Consider the following 20,406-nt stretch of genomic DNA (forward strand, 5'->3'; position numbering starts at 1 on the left):
TGTGATGGACATTCACTTAATCTTTCAGTCAAGAGGGGGGAAAAAAAATGAAGGCACTCACAGCTCCTCAAAGGGAGGGCTCATCTGTTGAGCGATTGGCCTCCTCGACCAATAAAGCCATCAGAATGACTGGCTGTCACTGTTCCCATGGAGGAACCATGGCAACAGGACAAACCCTGGGTTGCTGCGGGCAACCAAAGCAAACCAATGGGGAGCTGTTTACTTTGCACTCTCCTGGACGCGCTGGGGAGCCTGCGATCAAAATAGAGGTGAGGAAGGCTAAGGTTGTCCTGCTCTCCCTGGGTAGCACAAATCAATGGGCATACAACTGGTCATGTTGATATTAGGCAAAGACAAGGCATGACACCAAACAGATGCAGCATCCTGTAGCTGAACGGCCAGTAAAACTGAGGAGCCCAACTGCAATGCAAGTGATTGTAATATCGCTGTCTTTAACATGAAACTAGGCTACTTCTTCATAGGAAGTGATCAACGAATAAGATCATCCTATGTATCAACAATTGACGAGTGCAAGATGATGATTAGGTTTCTGATTGACTTGCGGATTTTGTAAAGCTGAATGGCTCATAGTCTGTTTGCCCAGAGCGTGGGCTGAACAAACAACTCCGATACCATACAGTGGCCGGCCGTGCTTCACTCCGCCTAGTGAATGGGCGAGCCCGCAATGGCAAATCTCATTTCAGGATAATGCCATTGAGTGGCCACACTACAGACAAACGAGGACAAAACATGGGCGTGGGTGGGGGGGGCATTGTTCTGGGAAGGTCATATCTGTTGAGTGAGTGCCCTCAGCTCATGGCCAACGGTGACTCAAGCTGGGCATTTTTTTTCTGCAGAGTGGATTATTTGTGCATAAGTGGGTGTCAAGTGTGCTTGTGTGTGTGTGTGTGTGTGTGTGTGTGTGTGTATGTGTGTGGTGTGTATGAGTGTGTGCGTGTGTGTGTGCGTGTGTGTGTGTGTGTGTGTGTGTGTGTGTGTGTGTGTGTGTGTGTGTGTGTGTGTGTGTGTGTATATGAGTGTATGAGTGTGTGTGTGTGTGTGTATGAGTGTATGACTGTGTGTGTGTATGAGTGTATGTGTGTGTACAGTATGTGTGTGTGTGTGTGTGTGTGTCTGCATGGTCATGCCTGCTGAGTGGCGTAGGTGGACAGCCTTGACAGCAAGACCCAATTACTTTTACATTTCCTCACAAATTGATTTCTGCCACCATTCCAATATTCATGGACAACGTCAACATGCTGGTCCTGCTTGGGCCCTGAATATTTATTGCATTATTAACTATTACCCTAAACTCCTTGCTGGCGTCCACCGAAGCAATGTCAGACAAGGAGCTTGAAAGCACTCGGTTTATTTCCAAACTCGGGGGAGAGTTTTCTTGAGCAAGTAGAGACAAACAAAGTGAGCTCTGCAGCATCTGCCTAATCTGCCTAATAGTTGTGTGTGTGAGTGTGTATGTGTGTGTACGTGTGTGTGTGTGGGTGTGTGTGAGTGTGTGCGAGTGCGTACGAGTGTGTGAGTGTGTGTGTGTGTGCACGCAAGTGTGTGAGTGTGTGTGTGTGTGTGTGTGTGTGTGTGTGTGTGTGTGTGTGTGCGTGAATACGAGTGTGTGTGAGTGTGTGAGTGTGTGTGTGTGTTGCATCAAGCATGCCCTTGTGTACCTGACTACAGCATGTATTATGTCGTTTGGGCAAGAACTGCGAAGACACTCTGGGGCGTGGAATCGGGGCGGCGAATCGAGCAGGAAAACCGGAGCGAGCGGTCTTAATGGTGGGGCCCTTCCCGGAGGAGCGTGGGCCGCAATCTGCTCCCGTTATTAAAATGAAGAAGACGAAGGGGGGAAGAAAAGAGAGAAAAAGTCTCCGACAGCTTGGCGGCGGCCTCCGAGTCGTGTCAAAGGAGCGGCAACAGCGACGAGGCTCATTGAGCCGTTCCGGATGCCGGCACGTTCTCTAACCTCCACAGGCCGACAAGTAATTCTGCAACGCGCTGCTTCTCACTAGCTGAAACATTTGGCATACAGCACTTTTTGATGGCAATTTCTTTTATCTGTTCATGACAGACAACGTAATGATGCAAAGCCGGATAATGAATGTTGATACATAAATAACTAGTCGGCTGTTGAATATTTTTTTTACAACCTGTCCATCTGTCTGAGTCTCTGGAAAATGGGGAAATTGGAGTTTGTTTAATTATCAGTTGTATCACTGTCAGAACTGGGTGTTTTTTTTTCTTACGATTTAGCAGACAGCTTGATCTGTCTTTGCTCGTTAGCTTAATGTGCTGAACTGAACTCTGCTTAACGCTTTTGATTTTACCCAAAAACCCACGAGGGAGGCTATGGGGGGGGGGGAGGGGGTTAGGGAGGCAGCACAAGGCTACAGATCTTCTCTGCGTAGGAGAGGGGGGATAGGACGAGCTTTGGGCAAGCGACCACGTACGCCCGGCCCAGTTCTGCTGATTTGCGAATTCGCGTGACGGTGGTGGTGGTGGTGGGGGGGGGGGGGGGGGGGGGGGAGCGCACCCAAACTCCCAACCCCCCCCCCCTCCTGCTGTGCTCTCCCAGCAGGTGTCCTGAGATTAAAGGGAGCCCGTGTCCTGGACTGCTCCCTAATGAGCAAACACAGAGGAGAAGCGTCACCACATCAAAGGGGCCAGGGGCTGAGGCACGAAGCCAGGCTCAGCTCACTTTCTCCCCGCGCCAGGCCCCCCCCGAGGGCAGGCTTCGTCCTTCTCACTCCCAGATGCCTGTCTATCTGGCTATCGGTCTATCTGCTTATCGTCAGGCGTGGAGGGTGGACAGGCCAGGTGTTCGCTATCGAGATGGTCAGTGTCATTTAAAAACAGGCCCCTCAGGTGTGTGCGTGTGTGTGTGTGCGTGTGTGCGTGCGTGACTTGACTGGGGCTGCGTTTGTTATTGCATACGTGTTAAGAGATAACGGCACGAAGGTGAGAAACATTAGCATCCTCCGCGAGGCGGGGGTGATGAGAAAGGTAACCATGGCAACAGGCTTCCAAACGTCAGCGCCGACTCCCAAGTGCCTGGACCTCCTTGTTTTCCTATTCACTCGTCTCTCCTCTCCTCCACTCCCCTCTCCTCCCCTCCTCCCCTCCCCTGTAAACCAACGCCATCCCTTTTTTTTCACTTGTATGTGTTGATAAGGCATCAGAAAATATCACCTAGTCCCCGCTGGTATCACAGCACACACGGCTGGCTAAGGCGAGCTGAACTGAGCGCGAGTTGATGAACTGACTCCCTACTGAGTCGGCCCTGTCTGCTCAAGACTGCAGTCGAGAGACTGCCAGAATCCTGCGTTTCATCTCTGAGATCTGTGGTGCGACCGGTCTCCAAGACAACTCACCCTGGCCGAGAACATCCTCCTCCGCTCTCTTTGGCTCGAGCAAGGCAGAGTCGTCCTGGACGTCTTGAAAAGAAGTTGAAAGAGATGGAAGTCACTGTGCTGTTCTTGCACTAACCATCCAATTAGAACACAACCATTATTATCTTATCCTCTATAAAAATATAAAAATAAAACGTTGCGAGAACATTAACTGTATAAGGTTCAGCAAAATCCTTGTGTATGTTACAAAAAGCCAAAAATACATAAATAACGTCCATGTTCCCACATCACGGTAACCTCCTGTATATTGACATAATGTAGAGAGTTTAGACATGCTTCACACTAGTCTATACAAAGGAAATATACTGCAGCCAGTAGACATACTGTATACAAGCAGCAAATTATTTCCATCCTCAATTCTGCACACACACATATTTGGAATGTCACCAAGTGGTTTGCTTTACTTCCCTTCTGTTCTTAAAACACTTGATCTTGTCTCCCCACCATGCAAAGCATGTTTCACGCTCTGCAGATGCATATCATCAAATTAAATGTATAGAGCTGAGGCGCATTCAAATTCGTAAACATAGGTGAACTTTCACGGACGATAGCAAACAGTTCTCTGTTTGCCTTGAGTTCTCTGTGAACCTTTGCAAACTGTTTGAGGAGATAGTTCTTCGCAAACATACCGTAGAGCTGTATGTAAGCTGGTAAAAGGTGTTCCCCATTAAAATGGAATGTTTACACCAAATCGTTCAAATTGAACAGTTCAGACAAAACATATCTGCCGTCAAATGTTCGCCACTGTCTACCGAATCTGAACGCACTCTTACTCCGGCGAAGTGCGTGGATGCCTACCTGTGCCATGGCCGCCTCCGTGCATCATGCCCATCATCATGTGGCCTGCGGGCACAGGTATGGGGACGCTGGCCTCGGGGGGGATGTTCTTGAAGAGCGAGCTGGGCCCGTGGTCCATGCAGTCCATGTACGGTACGGCATGCTTGCTCTCCATGTAGTACATCATGTAGAAGTTGCACATCTCGTCTTCCGAAGTCCCACTGCGGGGAGAGGGGGAAAACACAGAGAACATCGCCGAGTCAGCACTGCAGGGGGGCCAAGCGCTCACTCAGTGACAAAAACAAATCTAGAAAGTTCTTTGTCTTCTCATCCACACATGTATCAGGTGTTTTCTGTTCACTAAACTACCTGATTGTGTGCAGCTTGACCCAAAAAAAGTGTAATTTCCAATCAGGTGAGCATGGATCCAAACTTTGCATCCAATTACTCTTAGTCTTTTGTGGTTCAGGGGTCACTATAAACAATTCCATTTGGCAGGGGTGTTCCCACAAGTCGATTTTAATCAATGCTCCTAAGTAATACACCTCTCTATTTTTACTGTCTCTCTCTCTCTTCTTCTCTCTCTCTCTCTCTCTCTCTCTCCATCTCCTCCCCCCTCCTCTCTCTCCCTCGCTCTCACTTGTGTCGCTGACAATAAGGGTAGGCAAGTGTATGTGTGAACGAGAGCGAGGGGGAGACAGCGAGAAAAGAAAGGGAGAAGGCGTGCGGGGGCAGCCGCACTTCCTGGGAAAGATGCGTCAGTGCATATTCCCCCCGCTGCTGCTGCCGCCGCCGCCACCGCCGCCGTGCCTCGCTAACAATCACCATAGCAACAGAAGTGTCAGAGCCAGACACGCAGGCGCAGGCACAGGCACAGATACACACACACGCACACACACAGACACAACGTAGACTATGACAGGGCCTTGGTGAAGAAGACGACAAGGCTTCTCGCCATGAAAAATGCACAGCACTCCAGGGACACCCCGAGTGAGAGAGAAAGAGAGCTTTGGTGGGGCTTAGATTTTCTGAGTGCCTGTGTGCCCATGCATGCAGTCACACTCACTCACTCACTCACTCACTAGCACGCGCACACACACACACACACACACACACGTGACACACTCAAGCAGGCATCTTCAGGGACCGGTGAGCAGGCCTGACTGATGATGCTTGCCTCTCTGAGCGGGCAGGCAGCCGTACCTGCTGAAGCGGCTGCTCTCTCACACACATAAACACACACACACACACACACACTCACACACTCACACACGCACACACGCACACACTCACACACACACTCACACTCACAGACAGGACGGGGACTGACACACGCAATCTTGACACCATGCAAAACAGATTCAGGGGAGCGTTCAGGCACGCCCCAAAGAGCACAGAGCAGTCACTATGCACTGCACTCAGCATCAGGACCAAGCAAAACTCCCAGTGGCTACAGTGAGCATTTGATTCAACTAGTAGAGAGAGATGGATGCTTAAAAACAAAATATATGCATTTTTAAATTTATGTATATTAAATGCATTCCATTGTTTGTCTGTTGTTTTGAAATCCTATTATTGACTATTGTTTTGAAATCCAAATTTTCCCTCGGCTCTCTACTGTACTAAATAAATTTGATGATTCCCAGTGCAGACGTACAGTACAGGATCTTTGATTAAATATGCACCATCACTCTAGATATGAGACACCTGCTAGATGCATAAATGTAAAAGTCAAATGTATAGTGCTTGCTCAACAGTCTGGGCACAATAGACTGACTGGTGAACAGCACTGGAACAGCACTGGAACAGCAAAGCCAGCCCGAAATCAGTGTACCATCTTGAGCTGAACAGCTCCAGAGGCACTCAGAGGAGCTCTCTGCCGTCGTCCTGAATTATGGAGTGCTGGGACTAGCGTTGTGGACCAGGCGAGGAGGAGCGGGCGAAGATGAATAAATCATCAGTGGAGAGAGGAGAAAGGACTCACCCGATGATCGTCTTTGTCGTCTTCCCCTCCCCAGTGAAGACGCAGCGGGCAGCCAGCGTGTCTCCGTACTCCACCGCGATGGAGTTGCTCACCGGGTAAAACGCCTGGACAAGAATAGAAAGAAAGAAAGAAAGAAAGAAAGAAAGAAAGAAAGGAAGTGAGAAAGAGAGAAAGAAAGAAAGAAAGAAAACAAAAGAAATGTGTCGAGTTACTAAACCCCAGAAGCAAGGCAGCCATTTTGTTCAAATAGCAAAGTAGTTCCCACGGTATTTTTCTCCCTAAATTATACATACAGATTTGTAACACCATGTAACAGTGATAGCCGCAAAAACAGCCTATGGCAGATATGATTTTACAGCAACTTTTTTCAAACATTCAAGATGTCATTTCCAGTACTGACAGAGGTTAAATCCTTTGCTAAAAAAAAAAAAAAAAATAATCAGAAAAGGGCAAGAGGTAGAAACCAATTTCACTGTAATGTATTTGAGGCCCAAAAAAAAATCAATATACATATCTATCTACAAGAGGAGACACTTATAAGTTTAATAATAAAAAAAAGTATGTTCGCAGATTTTCATGTGCTTAGCTAAGGTAAAGCGAATCTCTCTCAAGGGCAAAAGTAATTTCATGGTTGAGATGACACCTAAGTATAAAAAGCATCAAAGTTTCTTGCACGGTCGTATGTGAGGATTTGGAAAAGTTAAAAGGGTGAATTGCAACGTTTCCAAATGTAATAGTTGGTCAGAACTCAACAAAGGGATACGGCAGCAAAGGGCAGAGAGTCATCGGCCCATCCTAACGACAGGACCAAAGGGGTCAGAGCAGTGACTGATGATGACAGAATGTGGAGAATAAATCGGAAAATTCCCGTGCTAGACTAAAACCATGTGGAGAGCATTTCTGCACTTTTATTTTCGATCAAAATAGAAGTGGCTGTTTAAAAAAAAAAAAAAATAACGAAAATAAAAAAATATAATTTCTGTAACAGCCGTTCCTGTGTTTTTATGATCACAGCAAATTTTTAAAATGGGGGACTATAACAGGGCTTCTTTTCTATTCGAACTTTGATATTTACTCTCTGATGTTTACACAATGCTGCTGGGGAGTGTGGGCCTTGGCACCCCCAACACGCTTTCTTTTTTTTTGTTTTGTTTTGTTTTTAAAGCATTTTACTTCACCGAGGCCAGTATTCCCCTCGTACGAGCTTATGTAATGAAATATTAAGTTTATGTGTATTGCCTGTTACTGTTTGATTTGCCCTAATGACTGCAGTGCATGCAGGGAGGGTAAGCGTGCTGAAGTGTGAATGACTCTGTCGTGGTAGTGTAGTGTGCTCTGCGGCGCGGCATTGTCCGTGTCCGTTCCTATTTCACGTGCGAGCGAGCTGGCGTGGCTGATGGCTAGTCCGCGGGAGCTCTGACATTGAGCTTGAAGACTGGGAGTGGAAAGGCCACTCGATCTGTGGGCAGGGGGGTGGGCGGGTCATTAGGATGCAGAGGCCTGACAGTTGGGGGGGGGGGGGGGGGGGGGGGCGCGCAGGGGGACACAGTGGCCAGGCCAGGGTTCTGCTTAAGGGCACAGCGATAAAATAAAATGCTATTTCAGTCCCAGCGTTTTCATCTCATCTCTGTTTTCGTGCTACGTCTTGGGCTAGCCTGCCTGTCAAGCCGAAACAAAGAGGGGTGGGTAGAGGGACCGAAATAAAAAGACGATGTGAAATGACGCAATATTTTTCCTCACTGTATCCGACGCAAAGTTTTTTCATATCTGCTCCCTTGATGCTGATTGAAATCCTTGATGGGATTAATCTGTATCAGCACCTGGATCAAGCCTTCCAATAAAGCGCCAGCCAAAGCCAGCCACCACAGCTGCATATCATCAGCCATCGACTGCAGTGCATCTTTCGGATTTCATTAGAGCTGCACCAGAAGCCAAACAGCGTGGGGGGAAAAGCCGACACCGAGGGGCCGCGGACAAGTAAACACAGCAAGTCCAAACAAGCAGATTTCCCAGGAAGGCCATCCCATTACTGCAGTGCTGCTGACGAACGAACTGAGACCGACTCATTATTTGGGCCGACAAAGCTTTGGCTCTACCACAGAGATGTATCTTACGTGCGTCATCCCGTCCAGAAAGCGCTCTGAAGAACACGCAGGCTTGACACCAGAGCTCCAAATCGCATTATACTCCAGATAAACAACGCTCGTGTCAATGACTGTTTAGCTTGTTTACTTGCGCAGTGGATGCCTCTGTAGGTTACTGCAGCTTGCTGTGTTTTCAAGATCAGTGCACTGCTATGTTAGTGGAAGTCAGGGCAAGTGCTTGCATGAGTGTGTGTGTGTGTGTGTGTGTGTGTGTGTGTGTGTGAGTGAGAGAGAGTGTTAGTGTGTGTGTGTGTGTGTTGGTGTGTGTGTGTGTGTGTGTGTGTGAGAGAGAGAGAGAGAGAGAGAGAGAGAGAGAGAGAGACAGAGACAGAGAGAGAGAGAGAGCATGTGTGTGTGTCTGTCTGTTTCTGGAGGGAGAGGGATGTAACACTCATCCTAAGTCCAAACCGCTGCATGCATCATTTAGCGATGACCTTTAAATTCACTAACACACACCAAACGCGCTTGAGTATCGACCGCAGTGACGAATTTGACTGTCACAGTTATTGACAGTTACCATCAGGGTGGCTTAGCATGCACTCATCAAATAGCTTCAGGGCAGCATCCCATTATCTACATTAAAACAACATTAAATAAGCAGCACCAGTGAAACGGAACAAAGCTGTTGTAAGTCCCATGGAATGATATGAATACCATTGTTCAGTGATGGCTAAAAATATACAGTGTCAAGACGACGGCATTTCTTGACATTTGTCGATTCAGAACAACATGTACCTGTGGTAACTGTGGCGACTGACGTCCAATCAGGGTCCACTTTCCATCACGTACTCTGTATCCACTGACAACTTGACCTGTGATAAGTACACATACATACCTGCGTCAAGCCACAGACAGAGAGGGATATCCAGGAGAAGGAAAAACAAGCAGGCACTATTGTGTGTTCTGCGCAACTGTTGCAAACTCACTCAGCAAACTTACCCAGACGGTGTGTGTGGGTTCTGAAGGCAAAAGGGTGCATTGGAAATGAGTCATAAAGACAGGCGATGTCCGCGTTTGTCACTGTGGAGAACGAGGCAAAGACAAAAACAGCGGCTCGGTCAATAACAGCGCCCATTTATCATTCACAAAAAGAACACACAACTGTGAACATGTACGCAAAGTGCAAACAACAGCTGAGACAACCTCATTTTCGGAGGCCGAAGCGCAAGGGAAGCAGAAGTGTGAAATGGGCTATCAGATAAAACACCCGAGGCAAGAGAGGAACGCGATCTCAATCTCGCCACACAACAGTAATCTACGGGCGATGATTACCAAATCAGCGGGTCATTCAAAAAGGGAAAAAAGAGAAAAAAGGGAAAAAAAATAGGGGAAAAGAGTCAATAGATGAGATAGTGTGTGGAGGACGCAAAGTGCTTCGATTCCTAGAACGCTTCAGGGAGTCCCGCTTAGAGCTAAACGAAAGCCATTGGACCCAGTGTCTATGTGTGTGTGTGTGTGTGTGTGTGTGTGTGTGTGTGTGTGTGTGTTTGTTTGTGTGTGTGTGATGGGGGACAGGAAGGGGAAGGGAAGGAGGCATGTTGGGTCGACCGCTCACCTCTTTTCCCCGGGGGGATGACCGTGTCCATAGACATCATCAGGTATATGCCAGCAATGAAGGGCTGTCTGTGGGCCAAAAGCCATACAGCAACACATGAGATGGACATGTAGGAAAGCATTGAACTACTGCTTACTCTATAGAAGTAGAGTAGCATAGCCATAACATACATTATTTATGCTAGTGCTAGTATATACTCCACTATACTGTATGCTAGTATATACTCCACTATTACGTACTACCACTACAAGTAGTGCTACTTCAAATACTTATATCATTATCCATACTAATACAAATCATCATTATAATTAGGATAAAACAATCAGTGAAAGGACAATGTACGACAAAACCATATGAACAGTGTCAAATAAGATCTACTGGTACTGAGACGGTAGCAAGGGTCTGCAGGATTCACATTCATATCACACTCAATGCAGAGAGCAATATAAATAGTGTGGCCATGGTTACACGTTCAAGCTAGAGCACACTGAGCGATAATGAAGGACAACACTGCACACAACGGGGACTTATTACCATGTACAGACAGGAGTGGAGAAAATTAAAACTGGAATTGTTTAAAGGTTATACTGTACATGTTCATAGCAAAGACAAACAGGATTAAAAAGGAAACAGTTCATTGGTCAGGTCAGATTACATGATAGTATACTTGTATTTGAATATCATGTATTAGTAAAATGCCATGTAACCTGACCAGGCCAGTAGTTTAAAAACAAAGGCAAATTCTGCCCTGGTTCGAACCCCATGCTGAAAATTAGGAAAAGCAATCCCAAAAGTACACCTCCAGAAAATCTATCATTTTCAGCTTGCTCACACTGGTGTGAGAAGTATCTCTGTAGGAATTTAACCTGAAGTCTATCTGTGACACAGTCAATGACAACGCAAGCTAGCTGGCGGTAACGCACGGTGACCTGCAAAATCACTTCCCCTGCGCGGATGATGCTTGCAGATTTCTAATCTTTGTTCCGAGACACAAGTTGCGTGCTGACAGCAGTGAGAGAGAGTGTACGTGAGCGAGTAAGAAAAAGCAGTGTGTGTGTGTGTGTGTGTGTGTGTGTGTGTGTGTGTGTGTGTGTGTGTGTGTGTGTGTGCGTGTGTGTGAGGGAGAGAGAGAGTGACGACTGTGCTCCTCTAGAGGAGCTGGTACATCACTCAACCTCCTCCCACTCCATCACTTGCACACACGCACGCTGCCTCACTTACACACACACACACACACACACACACACACACACACACACACGCACGCACCCTTGCAACTTGTAAGCTAAGAGACACAGTGCAGGTCAATGAGCCATTTCAATAATGTCATTTCTGTTGCCACATCACCATTTATCAATTACCATACAACACGCCCCCACCTCGGCCCAGAACAAGAGACTGCACTGCCACCACTGCACCCATCGTCTCTCTCTCTTTCTTTCTTTCTTTCTGTCTTTCTCTCTCTCTCTCTCTCTCCTAAGCATCCACTCTGGTTTATTTATGAGGAAAACCAGGGTGCCTTTGAAACAGGTCTTCCCCACACACACACACCTCACACACACACACACCTCACATCCGTTCCCATTCATTTGCTTCATTATGGGATGTCGGGGCTTTTTTAAAGCGCTCGGATTATCACTGCCTCCTGGAGCGCGGTGCTCTGTCAAGCGTGAAGTCATTTGCCCGCTTTAAGCACATAATACCTGCATTCTCTCATCAGCCCACTGACAGACACTGCAATTCTGCTCCTGGCACTGAACACAAATTATGGCCTTTATTTCTTTAAGGGCATCTGCCCTAGCTACTGTACGCCAGCAGAGGTGGATAAATATTAAATAGCCTGGCAGGTGTTAGCATTCCACCGTACTGGCCACTCAATGGGGCATACACACAGACATGTAGTGGACTCAAGCGGAGCTACCGGACCACATGTCCGAACGAAAAGCAGACATTTGTTCCTATAAAGTATATTACGCATGCAGAAGCCCCGCAGAGGAGAGCTTTTTTACACAGAAGGAGGAAGTGTTTTAATGTGGAAAAACGGCGGCCTTCGGATACTTACGGTTTGGAAGTCATTGTGAGGGTAAGACCTGAGCAGTCTCTATGGTGATCTGAGGGGGTGGGGGAGAAAGAAAAGTTTGGATGAGATTTTAACGACTGAAAATGTGAAGAGTAGAAAAAACAATCCATCTCATCTGGATGTGTCTCATTTTGACTTTCATCAAGTGAGATAAACAAACACCACCGAGTATAATGAAGATCAATGATTCACTGCCTCCGCACCGACACCTGCCATTTTAAGGAGCATTACAGATCTTTTGGTTCAAATGAAACACAGATGAGATCCTCAGAGGAGGCAGATAAAGCTCTGCCTGAAATTTCCATGACCCCGACTTCACAGCAGGAGTTGAAAATGGGAGCAGCACAACACACGACATACACACAGACATATACACACAAACACACACACATACACACACACACACAAAGACATGTAAACACACAAACACACTATAGCAACATCATCACATTCAATTATTTCATTACTTAGGGCCTCTCTCCCAAAACGCACCCGAATAAATCCAGAGGTAGTTCCATAAATTATGCAGCAGACAGTCATGTACGTGTGTGTGTGCATGTGTATGCCTGTGTGTGTGTGTGTGTGTGTGTGTGTGTGTGTGTGTGTGTGTGTGTGTGAAAGCAGGGCCAGGAGAGGCAGGGAGGCAGCGAGCGAGAACTCCAACCCTATGGGTCCACATCAATACTGCGAGTGAAAATTCTCTAGAGCGCTCCATTAGAACAGTAAACAGAACCGCTTCTGCATGCTAACAGGGCAGAGAAGCGTGGCACGCGCTGCGGCTCGCTAGGCTAGGCTATATATAAACTCACTCGTGCAGCCTTCCCACTCTGCAGCACTAGGACTGGGGTGTGTGTGTGTGTGGGGGGGGGGGATGCTTTGTGTCAGGACGGGCACCCTACCTACTGGCGCTACAGTGTGTTGGCGCTGCCACGTCCTGTATTATTTACGGAGGTTATTTCAGGTGATTTTATGCCACTTTTTGTCTCTACTCCTTTTCATTTTCAAAGCTGGCAATAGAAACGATAGCGTAATGCGTTCGCTGCATATTGAATTACCCCTCAGTCCAAAATGCATTCAGTCCCAAATGCATTCACTCCAATGCGTAATGACATTTTGCCGAAGACGGACAGATAAGAGGGCTATTCACTGACTGAAATGGCATCAAACGGGTCCACCTTTGTTTACAGAGGCCGCGAACCCTCCTTGATTTCCCTACGCAGGGCAAAGCAGGAAGGAGAGGAGGCAGTGCGCGCGCACACACACACACACACACACACACACACACACACACACACAAACAGACACACACAAACACTTAATTCATTCATTCAATTGCATTGTGGTTGGGCTTAATCAATTGACGACAGGCCTATTTGCATGCAGCCCCGACAAAACAATCCCTTCTCCCCAGAGTAGAGCGGCGCGGGACCGGGGCCAGAGTCGGGGCCATGCCCGGCCGGTCCCGTCCGGTCCGGTTAAGTCAACAAGTCGCTGGCGGCTGATTGGGCCGCGCCGGCTGGTGCAATGGCATCTGCCGGGGGGGGAGCTCACACAGCGATGCCTATTAGATGATAATGAACCAAATTGCCCCCGCTGCACCGAGGGCAGCAGCGTTCCACGCAGGCAAATGAAGAGGCTCTGGGTGGGCTTACAGAGCGTACAGCCACGGAGATTTCCACCGCTGGGGCCGGAAGCGTGCCGTGTCTAACTAGAGCTAGAGCAAACGGCAGGATCGTCACTGGGAAGTCACGCATTTTAGCGTTGGGAGTCTGAGGCCTGTCACTGACACTTTTAAGGTAGCCAGCCATTTAAAAAAAGTTGCTCCTTTGGCAAAGACTCTGTCTTAGTCACCTTTTTCAGTGTGCGAACCAACCCCTAGCCCTCTTCCTCCGAGGTAGCTTGGCTACCTGACTGATACTTGACTGACTGACATTTCCAGTATTTCAACCTATGTAAAAAACATGAACATGAAATGACAAATCATTTAACTCTTAACGAAGGTTATTTGTTGTGTCTGGTTCGATGCTTACCTCTAAATGCACTGACATCACCATAGTGAATTTGCAGCACAAAGTGGGTGATGCGGGTGTCACCCCCAACTTTGAATCCCACATCTGGAAAGAGAGCAGATCCCCACAGGCATTAGCTAGCTGTGAGACTGATTAGATTCTCAGTGGAGAGCAATTACTCTGGAGCTGGATAATGTGTGGAGGATTATGACAGGGGGAGAGAGGGAAAGGAAGGGGGATGAAAGGACAAACAAAGAGACAGAGAGAGAGAGAAAGAAAGAGAGAGAGAGAGAGAGCAAGAAAAGAAAGAAACAAGAGTGACCACAGGGTGGACAGGGACATATTAGGGGCAGACAAAGGAAGAGTGATGCTGTGAAAGACAAACTAAAGGGGAGAGAGGGGTGAAAAGAAAGACTGGAAGAGAGAGAGAGAGAGAGAGAGAGAGAGAGAGAGAAAAAGGAAAAAAAGAGAGGGGGCAGGGTTTACCTCTGGGCAGTTTGGTGGGGGGGGCGTTGCGGGCCCAGGCGTACATGATCTTGGCGGCGTCTCTACAGGTGCCCTGCTCCGTCCCACAGTCCCTGGGTAAAGACACACAGAAGCGCCGCTCAATACTGCAACCCACATCTCAGCAGCCCGAGTGAGTCCATTATTCTCTCACGGTGCATGGGAATCATCAATACACAAACAAGGCCCCGCCAGCACAGTAAATCCCCCCTCCCCCCGCAAACACACACACACACACACACACACACACACACACACACACACACACACACACACACACACACACACACACACACACACACACACACACACACACACACACACACACACACACACACACACACACACACACACACACACACACACACACACACACACACACACACACACACACACACACACACACACACACGCCTTCAGAGAGAGGCGAGAGAGAGATACCGGCAGACCTCCACTTCACATTCACTCCTTAATGGAGCCATCAATCTATTTGGTTACGTGAGCATACGCAAGTAACACTGACACTGTATGGAAACTGACTTCACTTCCCTGAAAATAGACTTCTCACATTTCCAGAACCGAACGGAAATCTAATTGGCTCCGAGCCTTGAACTCCGCGAGGCTGTGTGTGCTAATGCACTAATCGCAGATTATTACCAACATCTTGGGATGCTGCTTTTTGCAAAACGGCAGTGTGAATACAGATCAATTCCTTATGGGAGGGGAAATATAAAAAGCCCAATTCGTCCAAAAAGAGAAAACCAAGTAAAAGAATCCTAAAAAATGTCTCTCAGCATACCAAGCATTTCCGATTAGTAACGCACAGGTAAGGCTCCATCTTACACTCTCCCAGGAAAAGGAAATTGAAAGGCTTAGAGTGGCACAAATGCCCTTTCAAGCTGGTTTTGACACCTGTGTTTTTCCCTACAGACACCGCAGCACCATGAGAGAAACATATTTTGACTGACGCTGGGGTCTGACAGTACGTCAATGGCCGCGTACGCTTTTGTCTCGGCCGTTCCCTTCAAACGGCACACTCGGCTGATGCTGCCGTCTGTGGACTGCAGCTGCAGCGGCGGGTCTGCGATGTCCACAGGCGCACAAATATGGTGCTTTTCAATTCTGGTTCAGTTTGCTGTGGATCCGGGCGTTGGGGGAGTGTGATTGCTAGTCCCGTCCTGCTGAATGGCCTATTTTCAAGCCCCCCCACTGACTCCTCTCTCTCTCTTTCTCTTTCTCTCTCAATCTCTCTCGCTCTCTCTCTCCCTCTCTTTGATTTCTAAAGCTTCACAGGCTCTTCTGCAATTCTGCACAGCTTTTGCACTCAGAATGGGTAATGCTATTTCGGAGTGGGGGCGGTTAAGGAGTGTTAAGAGTTAGCAAAGAGGAGGATGGGGGGGAGTTCATCCCTGTTAGAGATTAATTTTTGATGAAAAATTGGATGAAAAAAAAAAAAAGTGGGTAAATGAAACAGTGTGGGGGGTGGGAAGATTAACTCCCACCCACGCAAATATGAATAGCATGGCATTGCAACAATTTCCCTGTAATAAGGTTTATGACAGGACGGGACAAAACAAAAGCAGTAGGCCATGCCAAGCATGATAGCATCTTTGAAAAACGGACTGAATTCTGGGCTGCGACATGTTTTTTTTGCGTGTGTGTTCTTCCTTCTTGAATTGAGATCTATCAGATCTAGTTTTCTCTGGCCTTGTTCTCAATGTGTTTTCATTCAGCGGGTCTCACTGGGTGCTCTGCTCGTGTCGTGGGAGATGCAGCTCACATTCGGTGGTGTTTTTCTTTTGTGCTTCTTCCATGACACAGCCTTAAGATAACACTCTGAAGGGATCTGGAGAAGAACAGTTCTCCCTTGGGTTGAACACCCCCCCCCCCCCCCCCCCCCCATCCTACCCTCCCCCCTCTTTTGTTGAGGTGGCTGCAGTTGCTATGGTAACTGGCAAGTTTATTAGTGAATGTCTCCAGCTCCAGGTCTCTGGCTTTCTCTCTCTGTCTCTCTTTCTCTCTGCTCAGGGGAGACAACAGTCATCCCACACATTAACTGCTTTGGTGACACTGGGCAAGGCTGGCATGTTATCCTCAGGCACGCGCCTTAATGAAAGAAAAGTAACAATTAGCGGCGCAATTTCGCCCGAATGAATTTCTTTAAAACTCTCTCGCTTAACAGAAAACCATCCAAAGCCACTTTGTTTTCACCTGGCATTATGATAGAGTGTGCTACATTTCTCCACTACGGTAAAGCAAGCCAGATAAATCCCAGATAATCGTCCTCCCCCTCTGCATCCCATACATCTCTTGTGTGTCAGATGCAAAAGACAGCTTCATTACTCCGGAGTTAACGAAGCCTGTAATTACCTCAGATTTTTAAATGACAAGATTATCATTGAACTAAATAAGCAAGAGAGAGGCATTCCTAAACTCAGGTAGACAACAAAAGACAAACACAGAAGTGTAGCGTCTACAGTCTCCTGCTTACCAGTAGCCTTTGGTGGACGCAGGGGTCCTGCAGCCGTACAGGAGCATGTGGTGAGCCGTGTCCATTGTCGCATGAGGCACAAAGTCCACTGTGAAGGACGAGAGAGAGAGAGAGCAAAAGTTAGCATCCACAAATCAAGGGACGCTTTCATCTTCCAGACAGGAATGTTACACTGCGAAAAACAATTTGGCCATGCAGTGCATTTCCAGTGGTGTTGTAGCACAAAATACATTAAGTATGTATGGCAGAGCTTTTGTTGATAACGGGATTTTAGGTTTTTGCGCTGATTTTTTTCATTGATTTACGACCATACCACTCCATTAAATATGCAATAGGAGACGTACTCAGGCTACCCAGGGCGGCACTACCAAGAGCTGGGGGGGGGGTGGGGGGGGGGGGGGTGGGGGGGGTGGAGTGGAGGAATTGAAATATGAGCAGCACTTCCATATCTTTCTTTGGTTATTGGGCCGTGCATCAAGCTCGGCAACAAACCATCCAGCACAGCCAGCCATCTCGTGGGCAGGAGAGAGAAATCAATGCACTCCATACATAAGTGATTGACATCTCCACCATTTCTCTCTCTCTCTCTCTCTCTCTCTCACACACACACACTTTATTTTCCTCTCTCTTCCTATCTAGCTCTATCGAAGTCCCTTGTTCTCACTTAGTTTCTCTCTCTCTCTCTATCTCTCTCTTCCTCTCTCTTTCTCTCTCGCAGGAAGAATAATCCCGCCATGAATAATAGATGATGTGTTTGAGGAGAGGCCAGAGGTGGACAGTCCTGGTGTATTTCCTCTATCTGTCGGAGACGACAGAGCACAACAGCGGCTCAGCCTTGGCCATCGCAGCACTTTTCCCTTCCAGACAATTCAAATTCTGTCAAATTCCATCTGAATTATGCATGCCACGAAGTTTTGTACACGTTTCGGATTGTGTAGTCTTAGAATTAGCCAACGTGTTTCTGTGACCCACTCGTCTTCACCCAAGGTGGAGAATTGTTTTTCCGCTCCAAACAAAAACAAAAAAAAAATAGTAAACACAGGTTTCTTTTTTTACAACACATTTTTTTTCTTTTCAAAAACAGCGTGCTGCTTTTTTTTTGTGCAGCGATTGCAATTCTTGTGTAAGGAACGCTTCCTTCTTCCGTGGGACTAAGCATGCACTCATGTGGAAAAACAAACGGTCGGATGCTAATCACAGAGGCAATGAGGAGTGCCCCCTCCAATCAGTCGCCCTCCCTGAGAGGTGAGGTGAGGAGAGGGGAGAAGAGAGGCCGATGTAGACATCACTCTCCACTCAGGGACAGGGGTGGACAGTTGGGTAAACAACCAAACCATCAGGCCATTACTGGCCTCTCTATCCCTCTTTCTCATCTCTCTCATTCTCTCTCTCTCTCTCTCTACCTCTCTCATTTGATCAAGCCATCGGCCACTGTCGATATTTCCTTTACATGCTTCACTGGGCGCCATTACACGCGGGGGTTTTACGTGTGGCAGGGCCTGGGTGGCCTGCCACTGATCACCCTGCTGTCGACACGGCGTAATTGAAACGGCGGCTCGATGCAGCTGCCGTTTCAATAACCCCGAGCAGCCGGGTGAAGACACAGACCCCCACCAAGGGAAAGGAGAGGGATTAAAATATGCAATAAGAAAACGACACTGTTGCATGCCAGCTGGTCACATGACTTGCTTCTTCTCACCCAGCTCACAATGCTACTGGAGATGCGGCCGTGCCAATTGGCCAAGCAGACTGCCAGGGGCTTAGGAAGTCATCAAAGACATGGCAGAAGCAAAAGTCAGTTTTGCTGCATGTTTTTATTTGTTTGCTTGTTTGTTTGTTTGTTTGTTCCTGCAGAGGCATTGAATAATTCATCTGAGCCGAGAATAAAATGCAGCCGTTGGCCTCCTCAAGAATGATCCCTTGTAAGTAATTTGTGGAACGTAAATCACAAACACACAGTGCCTGGGAGTTACAATATCATTTAACCGGCTTCTTAGTATTCTGCCTGTGTTAAAAGATGCTAATTGGAGGGAAAACTCAAGAGGCCAAACCTTGTCAAGAGGGGGATTTTATTTATTGCCAGATTATTAAAATGCCATCCATGACTGAGAGAACATCTATATTTGTAAACAATCTCTCCATCGTGCTATTAACATTCACCTGAGCAAATTGGCATCAAACCAGGGTAACGGTAGAAAACCATGAACTCTCACATGTAAATGCATGTAGAGTTCATTCAATCAACACCCCCAAATGAGGAGCCTTTATTCTAGATGAGGCATACATCTTATTAAATATCTATATTATCCAGTCACCCATCATGGCCTGTCGGCGACGCTGTTAATGCAGCTCCCTGACTCCCTGAATATGCAAATATCCGTACGCAGAGTGATGAGCCAAAGATGTCACCCTAATCAAGACTTACAGATGGCTTCTATTCTAAACAAACAAGACTCCAGTCCTGTGAGAACTGCGAGAACAACCTCAGACCAACAGGAGAGGCGAAGACACACAAACGCCCTGTGAACGCCTAACCGCAATGACTCCAGTTACAAAACAACGCTCGTTAGCATGATGAGGCATTGAGGGCTGGTTTGCCGTTTGCTGTTACTCAACATCTTAAAGAGGTGGGTGTGTGTGTGCAATCAACATGGGTGGACATAATCATGCGGCTGCTGTTTCAGCCCAATGTAAGCATCTATTTTGTATATACACATAAATGATGACACCTTCCTGTCATGTAAGACACTGATCCTGTCTGAAAGAGGGATCTATTCTAGAGCCAAGGGATTCCATTTTCTGATGTGTCCATAACTACTACAACATAACGTAATTTCCCAACTATTAGCCGTGGCTTATACATTGATTTTGAAAATGTCTTCAGCTATGATGAAGCTTCTTCAGCTTCAGTCAGCTTCAGCTACACAGGGGTAGTTAATATGGTAATAATATGGTTTTGCTTCTTTTAACTTGCATAAAACACTGTCCTGCGGCTTATACACAATGCGGCTAATAACACAGGAAATTACTGTATAGATTTTAGCATTCTTCAGCTATACTCCCTTGATGTCTTGTCCTATAATGGCTTGTAGAATCAACTGGTTGATGAAGTGGGTATAAATTATAACTTAACAATAAAACTTGTTCTGATATAAAAACAAATGAATTGAATTCATGCTGGCATTGCGTCTGTTTATTTACTGTCTTTAAGCATTTCAACACCGGCTATATAGGCAATCCCCTTAAAACCTCAGCAAATCCAGCAGCATCACTGCTCTGAATCTCTCATTTAATTACATCCAGTGTTGCCAAAATATCAACGCCCTCCAGCATATGCATTCCAGTGCTACTCGCCCTCTGAAGCAATGTGGCCTTAACACTTTTTGGTATAATCCATTATCAGCATTTCATTCATGAGTGAAGTCAGTATTTATTTGCTACTC

General features: G+C 47.1%; 1 protein-coding gene across 3 annotated transcripts in view; it reads right to left on the bottom strand.

Annotated features, from left to right (window-relative positions):
• Positions 1-20,406, bottom strand: part of pam (peptidylglycine alpha-amidating monooxygenase) — a 58,024-nt gene that overhangs the window by 19,474 nt on the left and 18,144 nt on the right. For all 3 annotated transcript variants that reach the window (XM_062553767.1, XM_062553765.1, XM_062553768.1), the window contains exons 5-14: positions 16,964-17,051; positions 14,455-14,546; positions 13,990-14,073; positions 11,942-11,990; positions 9,880-9,947; positions 9,264-9,344; positions 9,060-9,136; positions 6,181-6,284; positions 4,218-4,417; positions 3,381-3,443 (exon numbers count right to left, since the gene is read on the bottom strand). In XM_062553767.1, the coding sequence (XP_062409751.1) occupies positions 3,381-3,443; positions 4,218-4,417; positions 6,181-6,284; positions 9,060-9,136; positions 9,264-9,344; positions 9,880-9,947; positions 11,942-11,990; positions 13,990-14,073; positions 14,455-14,546; positions 16,964-17,051 (906 nt within the window). The remainder of the gene's footprint in view (positions 1-3,380; positions 3,444-4,217; positions 4,418-6,180; positions 6,285-9,059; positions 9,137-9,263; positions 9,345-9,879; positions 9,948-11,941; positions 11,991-13,989; positions 14,074-14,454; positions 14,547-16,963; positions 17,052-20,406) is intronic.

The sequence above is a fragment of the Sardina pilchardus genome, chromosome 14 (assembly GCF_963854185.1).
Source record: "Sardina pilchardus chromosome 14, fSarPil1.1, whole genome shotgun sequence".
NCBI lineage: Eukaryota > Metazoa > Chordata > Actinopteri > Clupeiformes > Clupeidae > Sardina > Sardina pilchardus.